Below are 15177 nucleotides of genomic sequence, written 5' to 3' on the forward strand. Positions count from 1 at the left end.
GAAAATTCGAATTTCAAAATCTATCATGTACTGTCTCTTTAAAAATTTGACTTCAACCATTCGCCATCTTAAACCTGGCGAAATTGCTGTTTTAGCCTATGGGGGACCTCCTAGAACCTATTTGGAGTCATTTGGTGGACTTTGAAAAATCAAAGTTTTTGTTTTTGGAAAAACTTTGGATCGTACGATTTGAATGCGTTATTACTTTGATTCGTACGGTTCAAATTCAATCGAAACCGGACCTATTCAATCTAAAACGGACCTATTTGGCTAAAAAAAATGTATATATCATTTCGGTTGGTCTTTTTGAATTTCAAAGTTTTTCAAATTTGAAATTCGACCCTTGATAAATCTGCCCCATAGTGTTAGCAGGTACATCTAAAATGATGAACATGGAGAGATGAACAAATGCTCTGTAAGGCTACAAATTAATAGTTATTGCTACTTTTTATTACTTCTCTTTCTATTCAGGCCTCTCCTATTCATATTCCAGTCTCTTATTCAAATGAATGCATGGTTGCTAGGGTAATCTGGACCCTAGCAACCATATTGCTGTAACTGCAAACTGGAGAGCTGCTGAATTAAAAGCTAAATAACTCAAAAACCACAAATAATAAAAAATGAAAACCAATTGCACATTGTCTCAGAATATCACTCCCTACATCATACTAAAAATTAACAACCCCTGAATGAAAACCACTGAACTGAAAAGGGAAATTATTGAGAATTTAGCACGTTTATTTGAATGATATATTATCTCATTGTGGTATATATTTGTTGCTAACTGGTCCCTGGCAGTGTTGGATTCTCTAACACACTGTATCACCCCTTCCTTTATTATTTTAGTGGAAGGAACAGGCACCTCTACATCATGTACTGTGCGCCCAAAGATTTTTCACTTTCACAATTCACACTACCAAGTGGGATTATCTCAAATAAACACATTTTACATTCAGCACGTCTCTACATCTACAGAAGATCTACATTCCCATTGTGCAAATTTGGTCAATCAGATATATTTTCCAGCCTTCCAGCAAGGGATAAAATGGTGCATGAACCCGTGAAAATAAGTTGAGCTTGTTATCCTATCTGTTATCAGACAAAATCACCTGTCACTTCTCATAACAAGAGCAGACAGAAAATGTGAGAAGAGATTAGGGCGTTTGAAATCCTTGGGCCATTCCTGTGTATTTATCCATTAGCAGAACAATTGATCTGAAGCATGAACTGTAAGCAAGCATAATTTGTAATGTGATGATTAATGTGCCTGACCAACACCCTGTAAATGCCTACAAAAATTTACATACACTCTTTACAGGGATTTCTTTATAGTTTAATTGTACATTGCTAGCAGGAGCAGGTATACAGTGGTACAACTAGAAATGATTGGGTCTCACAGCAAGTGTTTTTAATGGGCCTGCTTAAAGAGATTTTGTCACGGGAAAACATTTCTTTTTTTTTTCAAAATGCATCAGCTAATAGTGCTGCTCCAGCAGAATTCTGCACTGAAATCCATTTTATAAAAGAGCAAATGTTTTTTTTTTATATTTAATTTTAAAATCTGACATGGGGCTAGACATATTGTAAGTTTCCCAGGTGCCCCTATCCATGTGACTTGTGCTCTGATAAACTTCAGTCACACTTTACTGCTGCAGTAGGAGTGATATCACCCCTCCCTTTCCCTCTCAGCAGAACAATGTGAAGGTAACCAGATACCGCTCCTTTGTAGATATAAGAACAGCACTCAACAGTAAAAATCCACTGAAAGCAGTTCTACCATGAAGTGCTGACTCTTTCTAAAGCACAGTATGAGGCAAAATGACCTGAGATAGCTGCCTACACACCAATATTACAACTAAATATATATACTTTTTGGTTCAGGAATAAAATTTTATATTGTAGAGTGAAGTAGTTGCAGTGTAAACAACTACACCATAAAAATCATGACAGTATCCTTTTAAATTTGTGAGAAATGAACTGTCCCTTTATGCAGGCAGCCCCTTTCGTTTGGACATCTAAGGGTGTCCTTAGTAGAACTTTTAATAACCTCACTTGGAGTGAAAGATAGGTTTAGGATATTTAGGTAAGCAACCATACACCCCAACAAGGAGCTTGGTGGGGTCAGTAGCCCTGTTGTGATCATACCACCAGTATAGGAACACAAGTTGGTGAGCTCAGGGGCAGGAGATTTTCTGGGGAGTGAGCTACCACCAGAGAGTGGCTTATCAACTTTATGATCATAACTTTGCAACTAAAAAACCCCTGTTTTGTAAACACATGCACTTGCATTTATACTGAATTGCTTATGAGACGGGACCAGGGAATGTGCATTAAAAAGTAGCAATTCCATTATACTTAAATATACTTTAACTTATCCTTTTGAGTGCTCCCACAACCCACCGTTTTTGTATATTACCACCAGAGAGTGTCTGTACCCAGGAGCTGATCTCCATTGTAATATCGCTTATGCCAAGTTAAGATCTGCCTGTCTTGCTACTACCTCTGGTAAGGAATTTAACAGAAGCAATATTGACTGTGTTATAACCAACTGAGAGGATATCTGAGCTTGATGTGAATTTTTGCCAGTTGCCTTGAGATCTGTTGCATTCAGGGGATGCCTGCCATTGGTCTATAAAAAGTTTAGTTGTCTGAAGAAATCCCTGGACTCTAGTTATTGGTGAAGAGCCTGAGGTAATATCCCAATGTGCTGGAAGTTGATGTGAGTTGTACCTAGTCTAAGAGGTGTCCTGTATACTGGCAGCAGCATACACACTAGTACCCCTTACTACTTAGTTTGTCCACCTTCTTGTTAAAAGGTGGCAAAACTAAGGGGTATGCGTTTGCACAGTTCTAGTTTATATATGCAGTAAACAATAACAGTGGATTCCACACAGAGACACTAAAACAATTCTAGCTGCACATTTGTATACAAATGGCAGCCCAAATTGTGAAAAGAAATATACAGGTATTTGTGGGAACTCGGAAGACTGGAAGATAAATAGAAGAGGGATTGAAAAAAAAAACAGTAATATAGAAATATAATTCTGCTTTCTAGTTGCTTATCCAGAGGCAAGTGTCCTGTGTATTCTATGTACTTGCATAGATACACTTATTTATGTACCCCTATTTCCCTGCCTGTTTACATGATAAAGGACAAGTAATATTAACATGCTTTACACCAGGGGTGTCCAACTCCAACCTGTGGCCCAGCTTGAAGGAGAGAGAAAAGAAAGAGAAGGGGGAAAAATAAAGAAATTAAGAAATAAATGTATGGACATACAGAGAAAAAGAGTGAAGAGTGAAATAACACTTTGTGCTCTCTAAGTCCAGACACATTAACCACCTCAGTCTGTCGTCATGTTAGGAACAGGCTTACTATGCTAGGTTGTAACAATGTGGTGACCTATGGAGTAGGGAGGATGGGGGACTCTGCCCATTGTCCAGTTAGTAATAATAATAAGTCTTTTTAACATCCAGGAGTCCCATATTCCATTGAATAGCTCCATCTGGTTATCCAACTGGTATTATACTGTAGTTCCTTTCTGTGTATTTTCTTTACTTTTACAAATCAAAAGTGTTTGTGTATTTCATGTGTGGCCCCAAACAATTTTTCTTTTTCCAATGTGGCCCAGAGAAGAAGCCAAAAGGTTGGACACCCCTGGTTTACATGTTTCCCAGAATTTATTAGGTGCCTGAATAGTGGTGCCTAAGCACTGCAACAGTTTTTACATTATGTTTACTTGGTGGCCCTCTAGTGGCAATATTTTATAAGCAGAATGATTTTCTTAACTATTCGCCCCAACAACGTAGGTCTCTATAAAACTATAAAGTATATATAAAATATATATATTATATATATATATATATTTATATATATATATATATATATATATATATATATATATTTATATATATACACTGTCCCAAGGTGCACGGTGTTTCCATTGTTACAGACCTGGGTGCCTGCCGGTATGTAATAGAGTCAAATGTAGAGGATAGCGGCACTCACAGGATTTGCGACAGATTCAAGGTTGGAAAAAATCTTTATTGATGCTCAACGTTTCGATCCCCCACAGGGATCTTCGTCAGGAGGGAAAAAGATTTTTTCCAACCTTGAATCTGTCAATAGTGCCGCTATCCTCTACATTTGACTATATATATATATATATATATATATATATATATATTAGTAATATGTGCCATTGGGTAAACCTAAATAGAAAATTGGCATAGTTTTTGCTGTGGAGTGAAACTTGGATTCAAATTCCAATATTTAGAAGTGGCATCTGGATAATTTTGGCTGTTTATAGGAGAGGCCAACTTCCATGTTTATGGGTGCCATATCATGTATGCCGAAAAGTCATAAAAGTTCTAAAAAATGCTGGTGTTCATATTTTAAAGCGGGATTGCCTTACAAAGTTCTAACTTTGTGTTAACAATTTTTTTTTTACCAATTTGAGGGCATGCCACATTTGTTTTAGGGTGGGCTCATGTCTAGGGCATTAGAGGATCTATTTTGTCTTTATTTTGCTTCCTTGGACATTTGTAATAATAAGTGGCCACCCAGAAATTTCACCAAAATCTTTAATCAAGACGTCTATATTACCTTTATTTACCAGCCCCATTCAAATTGACCTAAGCGTAAGTATTTTAACAAAGGCAGAACGCTAGGCAGAAATAACTGTTAGCGAAAGTTCGCTATAAAATGGTTGCGCTGATGAATTAATGCTAGCGAAACTTTGCCAGGGTTCGGCCTCTGAGATGCAGATTTAGTGAATTAGCATAGTGTTAGCGAATTTGTGCCCATGGCGAAGTGGCGCAGAGTGTGGCAAAGCCTTTACAGGTGAAAATTCATTCTTTAGTGAATTTACCCTTCTGGATTCATCTGTGGAAGCACCACAATTGCCACCAAGTTAGTTGGAAGCTTCTGCTGTACCTCTTCCTGGACCTTCTGCAGCTCAAACTACTCCACTGGGTCAACAGCAAATTCTTTCTGCCTCTACATCCACTACCCACTCCTGGAAAAATGACTGAAAAGAAAAGAGGAAAATATGTTGCAGAGCGAACAAGGAGATAAATTGGCTTTTGTAAGTTGTTATAATGTTCTGTCTAAGGAGGTGGGAAAAATAATCAATAGGCATTGGGATATCTTGAATGTGGCCTGCCAAGGGATCCCTGTTTTCCAAAATCCACCTATATTGTCATTTAAGAGGGCACAATCCCTTAGGGATAAACTAGTGCGAGCAGATGTTGGAGCAGGAAAGATGTTGAGACAGGGTACATTCTGTGGTACAAAGAATGGTACCTACCCATGCCTCTCATGTAAACATTGTAACAGTTGTATTAAAGGGGATAGCATATACCTGTATCACCCACATAAGGGTACTATATTTAAAATTAAAGGATATTATACATGCTTGTCGACTTTTGTAGTCTATGCAATAAAGTGTCCATGTGGCCTAATGTATATTGGACAAACCACCAGACAGGTCAAAGAAAGAATAGGAGAACATAAATCTGATATAAAGAGAAAGATATTACAAAATCCTGTAGCTGGTCACTTTATAGAAGCAGGACATTCTATTTCCCAATTGCGTTTTCAAATTTTGCAACAGATTCCCAGACCCAGGAGAGGAGGTGATAGGGTTAAACAATTATTAAAATGTGAGGCAAATTGGATTAGGAAGCTTGGTACCCTAATGCCTGGTGGTTTGAATAAGGAATATGAATTGTATCCTCTGTTATAAATATTAAACTGATTTTAATATGACACATTGCTTTGCTTCTCTTTTAGTGACTAATAGATACTATTGAAGCAACAAAAAGCTAAGTTAGCCTTTATGTAACAAATAAGTGAACTTTAACATTGTATTTAAATATTGTACGTGTAATTCGTTACAGATGGTTACTGGTAAGCTTAAAACATACTCTTTGGATATATTGTAACAAGTATAACCACTAGAGGGCATTGCTAATGTGGGTATTTAAAGGAAGTTACATTCTGCAGTTTTATACTTTGTCAGCTTGAAAAAGGACCAGGAGGTCCGAAACGTTGCTGTGCCAGATGTAATTCTGAAATAAAGGCGGTTTTATTTTATAATGGGAGTGCTGCTACCTATTTTCCATGTCGTTTGAAAGAATGTGAAGTGAACACATTAATCGGCGTGCACCCCTTGAAGTAAGCCTGTTTAAATCTAATGCTGGATGTCTATCTACATGCTGCAGAGCGATGCCCAGGAATTAAAACAAAACATTAGTTTACATTTTGATCTTGGACAAATGACAAACAAGAACATGATTCTTTTATTTGCTAACATTGTTTTGTAAAGTTTAAATTTGGATTATGGTTTATCTAATTTAGTATTTACATTATAACCAAGTGTCTGGTTTTGATGCGGATGAACGATACACCAGTCCCAGGTTGTTGCCTAATGCGTCCGCTGTTGTGTAGAATACTTAGGCCTACAGAGATGTAATATATGTCTGTGTAAGTCATGTTAGGCATTATACAATTTATTTTGGGTCTCGAGTATGTACCAAATGGAAACTGCACTGGCAACTTTAGCAGGGTCTATGTCTATGTACAGATTTGTGTAAAGATAAAAAAGACCAACTACAAACACCACGTGGGAGAACACAGATAAACGTTTTGACATTTGAACCAATTGGAAACACTGACTGAACTGGCAGAAATGGTTAAAGGGGTTGTTCTCCTTTAAATTAACTTTAAGTACAATGTAGAGAATGACATTTTAAGACCATTTGCAGTTGGTTTTTATTTTTCATTATTTGTGGTTTTTGAGTTATTTTGTTTTTTATTCAGCAACTCTCCAGTTTCCAGTTTCAGGCATCTGGTCGCTAGGGTCAAAATTACCCTAGAAACCATGCACTGATTTAAATAAAAGACTGGAATATGGATAGGAGCTGAATAGAAAGACGAGCAATAAAAAGTAGCAATAACAGTACATTTGTAGCCTTAGAGAGTTTTTGTTTCTTAGATGGGGCCAGTGACCCCCATTTGAAATCTGGAAAGAGTCAGAAGAAGAAGAAGGCAAATAACTCAAAAACTATAAAAAATAAATAAATAAAGAAGAATTGAAAAGTTGCTTAGAATTAGCAATTCTACTACATGCTAAAAGTTAACTTAAAGGAGACAGATAGGATAAATGAAAAAATCCTAATTTTGTAGGCAATATATGTTGCTGTTATCACATTGTGCTAAAAATTAACATTATCTTTAAAAATTGCCCCTTTATTGGAGCTCCATATAGATGTTCTCTGGTCCCTGTCTGTTTTTCAAATGAGGGGTGGGCGTGTCCTAACGGTCCCTGCCAGAAGCACAGTAGGAGGGGGACAGCCAATCACAGTCCTGTAGTCACACAAGCACAGACAGGCTTCAGTTCCCTATCAGGTCCTGCTAGCTGCTGATTGGTTCCTGTTTTAAAGTGCAGTGAGTGCAACCAGCTCCCCTGCCCAGCCTGGGAAGCAGGAATTAGGGTTGCCATCTGGCCCGTATTTAGGGTTGCCACCTGGCTGGTAAAAATGATGCTTGATGCCAATGTTATTAATAGGAAAAAATGGCAAGAATATAGGAAGACTGGTATTTTTTTCCAGAAAAGTTGGCAACCCTACCCGTATTTCACCGGCCTGGCCGGTTTAAATGATGGTCGATCCCAATGTTATTAACAGGGAAAAAAGATAAATACATAGGAAGGCCGGTATTTTTTCCCAGAAAAGGTGGCAACCCTAGCAGGAAGTGCAAGAGAAGGGAGGGATTATTAGGGTTTTTGCAGAAATATTCAATAAATCAGCCCGAAACACTAACTTTTTTTTTTTTTTTTTGCACAATTCTTCTATATCTAAATGAGTATCTACATTCTCATTTTTTACACAAAATGTCTCCTTTAAAGGTGAACCACTCCTTTAAACCACTTGGACCTAGTGTGACATAGTGTTCAGCAATAATTAGACAAGGAATAGAATAGATACTAAAGGACTATGAAAACTCCCTCAACCCCTCAAACCCCATCGTTGCTCCGTAACGTTGCGTTCCAAATCAGCGTGCGTTCCCCAGCCCCTTCCACTCCTGCCCCATGTGGGCGGTCCTTAGCTCAAAAGCGTTGCATTGTGGGCGCTCCTTCCTTTCTCGCTCCCCGGCCATCTTGGAGCTACACCTCTGGTGAGTCGCGCTCCTGCTTTCCTTTGGTTTTGGCGGTGTTTTGGGCTAGCCAGCGGGTCGCTATCGGGTTTAGCGGAAAGAGTGAAATCTCCCCGAGCCTGAACATGTATTTCCGTCTCTTTATCAGGTCCGGCATCCCCGCGCTGCAATCATGGTGGCCGCCAAGAAGACGGTGAGTGAGGCCTCGTCTCTCACGTGGAGCATCCGCTTCATAACTTGGAATACCCTGGGCTCCTAATAACTCGCCGCTGAAACACGTGATGTTATTCACCCGGAGCGCCCCCCCCTGTGTGACTGTATAATGTGTTAGTCCTATGTCCCCACGCTCCTGTGTGTGCCGGGAAGGGGCAGCTCATGTGGGACAGCGGGGGGATCAGAAGCACATTATACTATATTACCTTATACAGAGTGCAGCATCCCCTTCCCCTCAGTAACTCATGAGTTTAATAGAAGTATCATCATTATAGGCTGTAATTTATCCCACTAACAGCCTGTCACAGCCCTGAGGATTGGCACTGTCCATTACCTGCCCCAGATAAAGGCTGAAGCTTTTCTTCTGTTCTAACTTCTTTACTGCTGGAATGGGCTGCACCTCTTGGTGACCCTTGGCTTTAGGGCTCCCACTGTTTCTTCTTGTAGTGAACTGATCCCCAACATGTTGCTCGCTAGCCCATTGGATGTTGATCTCTGATGCCTCAAAGCAGGTGCTTAATGTTTAAATTCCGGCCTCAGAGCTTTACTTGTATAAAAGGCAGATGTACTGTCCAATGGAGCCTCCTGTACAGTGTTGCCAGGTCTAATGTTCAAACTCGGCCAACGTCGGCTATGAAACCAGCCCAAAACTAGCCAAGAGGTGCTTCAAAAGTAGCCCAAAAACAGCAACAATTATGTGCAGTGAAAAAAAGTCTAAAAACAAAATGAATATATACGTGAAAATACACCTTTTTAAGTTTTGCCAATTTTTTTTATGAAGAAAAATGTGACGGATTCACTCGTCACCCAGAAGGTATAGGGGCCCTAATACATAGACCATTTTAATAAATATTGGTAAAATAGGTCAACCTCTAGTCAGTTTGTCTAAAATTGAGGAAAGTCACAGAAAAAAGGGACATGACTGGGGGTACAGAGCCCAAAAACTGGTACCTCCCGACTTCTACACAAGTCAGTCCCTTTGCATGCTGGGTATTGTAGTCTTACATTAAACTTGGCACACTTACCTTACCCAGTGCCTTGGGAGATGAAGGCTCGGCACATTGGGCAAGAGAAAACTTTGGCTGGTTTCCAAAGTACAAAACCGCCACAGGCCCAAAAAGTAGCCCAAGTCTGCACCTTGGCTAGTTTGTACTTTCAAAACCCGCCTGGACTCTATATAAATTAGTAGCCCAATTTGGCTGGAAAACTGGCAACTCTGCTCTTGTCAGCCATAAAAGTGCTACCAAATAGCCAATCATAGCCCTTATTTGTCATCCCAGGGACTTTTTTCATTTTTGTGTTGCTTCTCAACTCCATATATTTGTGGCTCGTGGGGGGGGGGGAGTTAAGGTTAGGGACCCCCACTAGAGGTTATATTCACGTTCAGGGGGAACTTTCACAAAAATGAAATTTAATATAAGCTTCGGAATACTGAAATAGGAAACTTTCTAAACACAATTAAAAATTCTTTACCGTTTGTTAAATATCAAGTTTATGTTCACTATTCCTCTCTCAGCACTTGTTTCTCTTCATTCTCTCTTCATGCAGCAGTTGGGTGTCAGATATTCATTGACAGTTAGATCCAATATATTTTATAGTGGACCTTCCTTTCCTAGCAGATGTATTACAGCTCACTCAAATAACTCATTCAAGTACGAACAAAATAACCACTTTCCACAAATCCTGCATGTAGAGAGACATGATGATTTTAATGACATGGTGATTTTTAATAGTGAGCTCCAGGAACAGGCAAATTACCCGGTCGCATGCATTTGCTGCTTGGAGAGAGGGGATCGGACATGGGGATACGTGCCTGGTGCCCCCCCCCCCCAGCTTTTGCTCCCTACGCTGCCTACCCCTAGTTCTGGCATGGTGAGGTCTAATACATCTGCTAGGCAAAAGGATCCCCCTAAAAGATATATTGGATCTGTCGATAAATATCTTACACCCCCCCTTGTTTATATAAACTATAGTAGTGCTTCTGAAGGAAACACACCAGTTTTACCAGTGCAGGGCAACAGTAGTACAGTACATTATATTTTAATTTCTTTAATGCACTAATTTTTTGGTGTTACTGTTCCTTTAGTACAATAAGAGATACGGTAAAAGATGTGTATTGGTTTTATACTGACTGATTGTAGGCTTGAATGCAAACTGGGTTTTAACAGTACAGGTATGGGATCAGTTATCCAGAAACCTTTTATCCAGAAAGCTCATTTCCCACAGACTCATTATAATCAAATAATCCAAATTTTTCTTGAATAAGAGTACCTTGTACTTCATACAAACTAAGATAATTGATCCTTATTTTACGCAAAATCAGCCTATTGGTTTTATTGTTTGCATGATTTTCTAGTAGACTTAAGGTATGGAGATCCAAATTATGTAAAGATCCATTATCTGGAAAATCCCAGGTATAGAGCATTCTGGATTACGGGTCCCATACCTGTAGTGCCTGGCCTAATGGGTGTTTCATATGTTGGAGAATGAAGGCTGGATAGTGAGTGCCACAGAAATGCATTGCCGATGTATGTACTTTATCCAATCGCCCCGAGTTGTTTTTCTGAAGCGATTCTATATATTGGGAAGGATTGGGTATGTCCCCCCTCTGTATGTGAAGATAATGGTATTGAATTACAATTCATTGTCAAATTGCAGATTTGGTTTGGCCCCATGAGGATTGCTTAATTGAATCCTATGTTAATTGGAGACATATATACATAACTTATTGAGAGCGCATGGGGACTTGCTCTAGTTTGGTAAAAACGTGAATATATTTTCAGTCTGTAAAGTTATGTTGTCTTTTGCATCATGGACTTTGGGACCTTTAGAAAATGAGCTTTTCACATACCCTTCTTATCCAGAAAAGTTTTATAGTGAAACAAAGTAGTGTTGCCCTGCACTGGTAAAACGTTTTTTTTTTTTTTTTTTTTTTTAGAAACTGCTATAGTTTATATAAACAAGCTGCTGTGTAGACATGGGACAGCCATTCAAGCACAGGATACACAGTAGATAACAGATAAGTACTACTATAGTTTATATAAACAAGCTGCTGTGTAGCCATGGGGGCAGCCATTCAAGCACAGGATACACAGTAGATAACAGATAAGTACTACTATAATTTATATAAACAAGCTGCTGTGTAGCCATGGGGGCAGCCATTCAAGCACAGGAGACACAGTAGATAACAAGTGTCTGAAGAATCCCATTGTATACTACAGAGCTCTGCTGTGTATCCTGTGCCTTTTCTACTTTTTCAGATTTTAATGGCTGCCCCCATGGCTACACAGCAGCTTGTTTGTATAAACTATAGTTTCTGAAGAACACACCAGTTCTGCCAGTTAATTGAGATCAGAACATTATACTGTATTTTCATTACTTAAATACTCATTTTTGGTGTTACTCACTTTAGATGCTGAGTATTAGATTATTGCCAGCATTACTTCTAAAATTGGGTCATAAAGTCCAGATGTTGGATATAGAAATAAAGATAAAAAAAAGGCTTGCCTTGTCTGGGTAACTGGCCATCCATAAGCCGTGATTTCTGCTTTTGCTGTAAAGTCATAATTTTTTTTTTTTTAATAGAAAAAGTCTTTGGAGTCTATCAACTCTAGGCTTCAGCTGGTGATGAAAAGTGGCAAATATGTCCTGGGATATAAGCAGACCTTGAAAATGATCCGACAGGGCAAAGCTAAGCTGGTTATACTTGCCAACAACTGCCCAGCTCTGAGGTGAGTTGTTCCGTGTTGAATTTAGTTATTAAAACATTTTGTACCTTTTCTGTGTCCCCCAAATCAGTGAGTGTTTCAGGCTTCTCAGGGCTAAATAGTAAGTCTTCTTCCAGACAATGTCATGGTGTTATAACATACATACATACATACATACATAGTAAGTTAGTTATTGGACTCTTTAAACTGTGAGATTAGTTCCCAGATTTGAAAAGAGAAATTCCCTCCTCCTAAAGGTTCTTTATGTCTGAGTTTTATATGTTTAAGATACAATATGAACTACCAGTAATTAAAGTGAACCTGTCACCCAGACACACAGCTGTATAATTAGTCCTTTTCAAATTAAACATGAAATCCTATTTTTTATTAAAGCATTCATAGCTGTATTAAGCTCATTTAAACGTCTCAGTTGTCAATCAAATAATCTGCCCCTCCTCTTTGCCCTGGGCATAGAGGCGGGGCAGGCAATTACTTTCACTTTCCATTCAGCACTTCCTAGATGTCACTGCTCTCCCCACATTCCCCTGTTCTCTGCACTGTTTGATTGTGTAGCCAGTACATGGGGATGGACATTGGGTCCCCCATTCTGGTGCACAAACAAGATTCTGAGATGATACAAGGCTTGCCTTAATAAGTGTCCACAAAATGGCTCCTGCCTGCTTGCTATAATTATGAATTCCCAGACTGGAGCAAACAAGATTCAAATAATTTATATAGTGTTATTAAAGTTCATTTTGCTTGACTGATGTGATATGAATAATTTTTTTTGGGTGACGGGTCCCCTTTAAAAGATTCTTTTTTTTGCATTTTGATCATTAATGGTTGTTAAAGGAGAACTGAACCCTACAAATGAGTGGCTAAAAATGCCATATTTTATATACAGAACTTATTGCACCAGCCTAAAGTTTCAGCTTGTCAATAGCAGCAATGATCCAGGACTTCAAACTTGTCACACGGGGTCACCATCTTGGAAAGTGTCTGTGACACTCACATGCTCAGTGGGCTCTGAGCAGCTGTTGAGAAGCTAAGCTTAGGGCTCGTCACTAATTATCCAGCAGAAAATGAGGTTTGGATGTAATCTAAGCTGATGCTACAGGGCTAATTGTTATGATGCTAGTTGCACTGGTTTCTGTGCTGCCATGTAGTAATTATGTGTATTAATTACTAATCAGCCTTATATTGTCACATTTCTATTCTGTGTACTGTATATTGTGAGTGGGTCCCTAAGCTCAGTAAGTGACAGCAGCACAGAGCATGTGCAGTGAATCAGCAGAAAAGAAGATGGGGAGCTACTGGGGCATCTTTGGAGACACAGATCTTACTGCTAAAGGGCTGTGGTTGCCTTGGGCTGCTACAGAAGCACAAAACCTAATGTACAACATTTCTAGCTACTTCTTTAGTTCTCCTTTAATGTGGCTTGCAAGACACACTGCATGGGGACCCAATAGTTTGGAGCGGTTGCCCAAACAAGCAGATGTTTTACTGATGCCTTTAAAGGGCATGAAAATCAATAGCTTAAAGGTAAGCTACCCCTTTAATGGGAAGGGGCTGTACAATATGCTATAGAATCTCTTGTTCTTGGCAACTTTACAGCTGCTCCTCATAAATGTGGGGACTATGGAGCCAAAAACTGTTGCTTTGAGGCTACAATTTTTTTGTTACTTGGTATAGTTATTCAGTTCATATTCAATTCTCGCATTCAAATTGCTGCATATTCACTAGGATACACTGGACCCTAGCAACCAGTTCGGTACTGGCGTTTTATAATGGAAACTTGCTGAACACAATGATGGTGCATGTTAGTGTATTGCACAAAGTAGCAACAGTGACATTTACAGGATTATCCATACAGAGCCCCGGATCATTTTAAACGTACTGTCTTAAGCTGGTATGTTTGTTTATATGGGCATCTCTTGCAGTGCTGCTATGGCTTCAATATAATTGCATGCCACTTTACAGGTAGTAGTTACCCTTTACATTAGCTTTAAAAAAGTTAGACGCACCTGTAGTGTATAATTTCAGGATAACTGACCCTGGTTCCCTAAAAACAGTGACTGTCAGACACATCGGTCTATAGGACCAATATCTGCGGCTTTAGGCTGTTGAGTGGATTGAAAGAACATCCTTGTCTTTATTGGCCATTATATCCCTCCATGGCCACTGGCTTTAACCTCATGGACTTGATCTGTTCTTGTGGGGTTAGCATAATTCGTTTTTAGGGAGCAGCTCCCCCTAACATTAGTCATGTTCATTTATCTCCCTATAACAGCAAATTGTCTCTGTGGATAAGAAAAGCTGTAAAAAAAAAAGGCATCATTATGCACTCATACATGTGTCCTATAATCTTTTAACAGTATACGCTTTTTTTTTTTTTTTTGAATGTCTTTTTCTATATGTATTGTAAAATGTACATTGCTTCAACATGTATTAACTTTGCAGGAAATCCGAGATTGAGTACTATGCAATGTTGGCAAAGACTGGTGTGCACCACTACAGCGGCAACAACATTGAATTGGGTACAGCCTGCGGAAAGTACTACAGAGTATGCACACTGGCTATTATTGATCCAGGTACGGATATATTGCATCTCAAACTACTGTTCCACTTGCGAATATTCTCGCTGGATTGATCTGGTCGTGGTCAGATCCGGGCTAGACATTCGCTAGACTGATACTAGACAGTGTCCTCAGAGCTGGCTTTTAATCTGGTTCTGATGCTTAAATGCTAGTTACATCTATATTCCAGATACTAGCTTGACTGGTTAATAACTTCACATGACCTAGTTCCCCCAAGAGCTGTCAATGTGCAAACGGGGCTGTGACTTGTAGTGTGTTTGGGTGGTTCATGGTTGGGGTCTTGGCAGAATGGGGTATACTAGGGTAGATAGGGGAAGGGGGAGTCTGAGGGGGGGGGTTGTTGAGTGGGCCCATTGCAAGGGGACAGCCCTGCTAATTAAGAATAATGTAATTCAACTTTTGCTTTTATTTTTGCAGGTGATTCAGACATAATCAGAAGCATGCCAGAGCAACAGGCCATTGAGAAATAAATGTAAAAACTGTTCAAAATAAAACTGGTTTC

General features: G+C 39.2%; 1 protein-coding gene and 1 non-coding gene across 2 annotated transcripts; both read left to right on the forward strand.

Moving 5' to 3' along the window:
- Nucleotides 1–8145: 8145 nt before the first annotated feature.
- rpl30.S (ribosomal protein L30 S homeolog) lies at nt 8146–15177 on the forward strand. Its single transcript, NM_001087152.2, is given in 5 exon segments — nt 8146–8179; nt 8307–8351; nt 11957–12102; nt 14539–14669; nt 15093–15177. Coding segments are annotated over 4 exon segments (351 nt in total). The 5' UTR covers nt 8146–8179; nt 8307–8330; the 3' UTR covers nt 15146–15177.
- LOC121395295 lies at nt 14705–14835 on the forward strand. The gene has a single exon (XR_005962386.1). It is a non-coding gene; the product is annotated as a small nucleolar RNA SNORA72 (small nucleolar RNA).

This window comes from Xenopus laevis, chromosome 6S, assembly GCF_017654675.1.
Source record: "Xenopus laevis strain J_2021 chromosome 6S, Xenopus_laevis_v10.1, whole genome shotgun sequence".
Taxonomy (NCBI): domain Eukaryota; kingdom Metazoa; phylum Chordata; class Amphibia; order Anura; family Pipidae; genus Xenopus; species Xenopus laevis.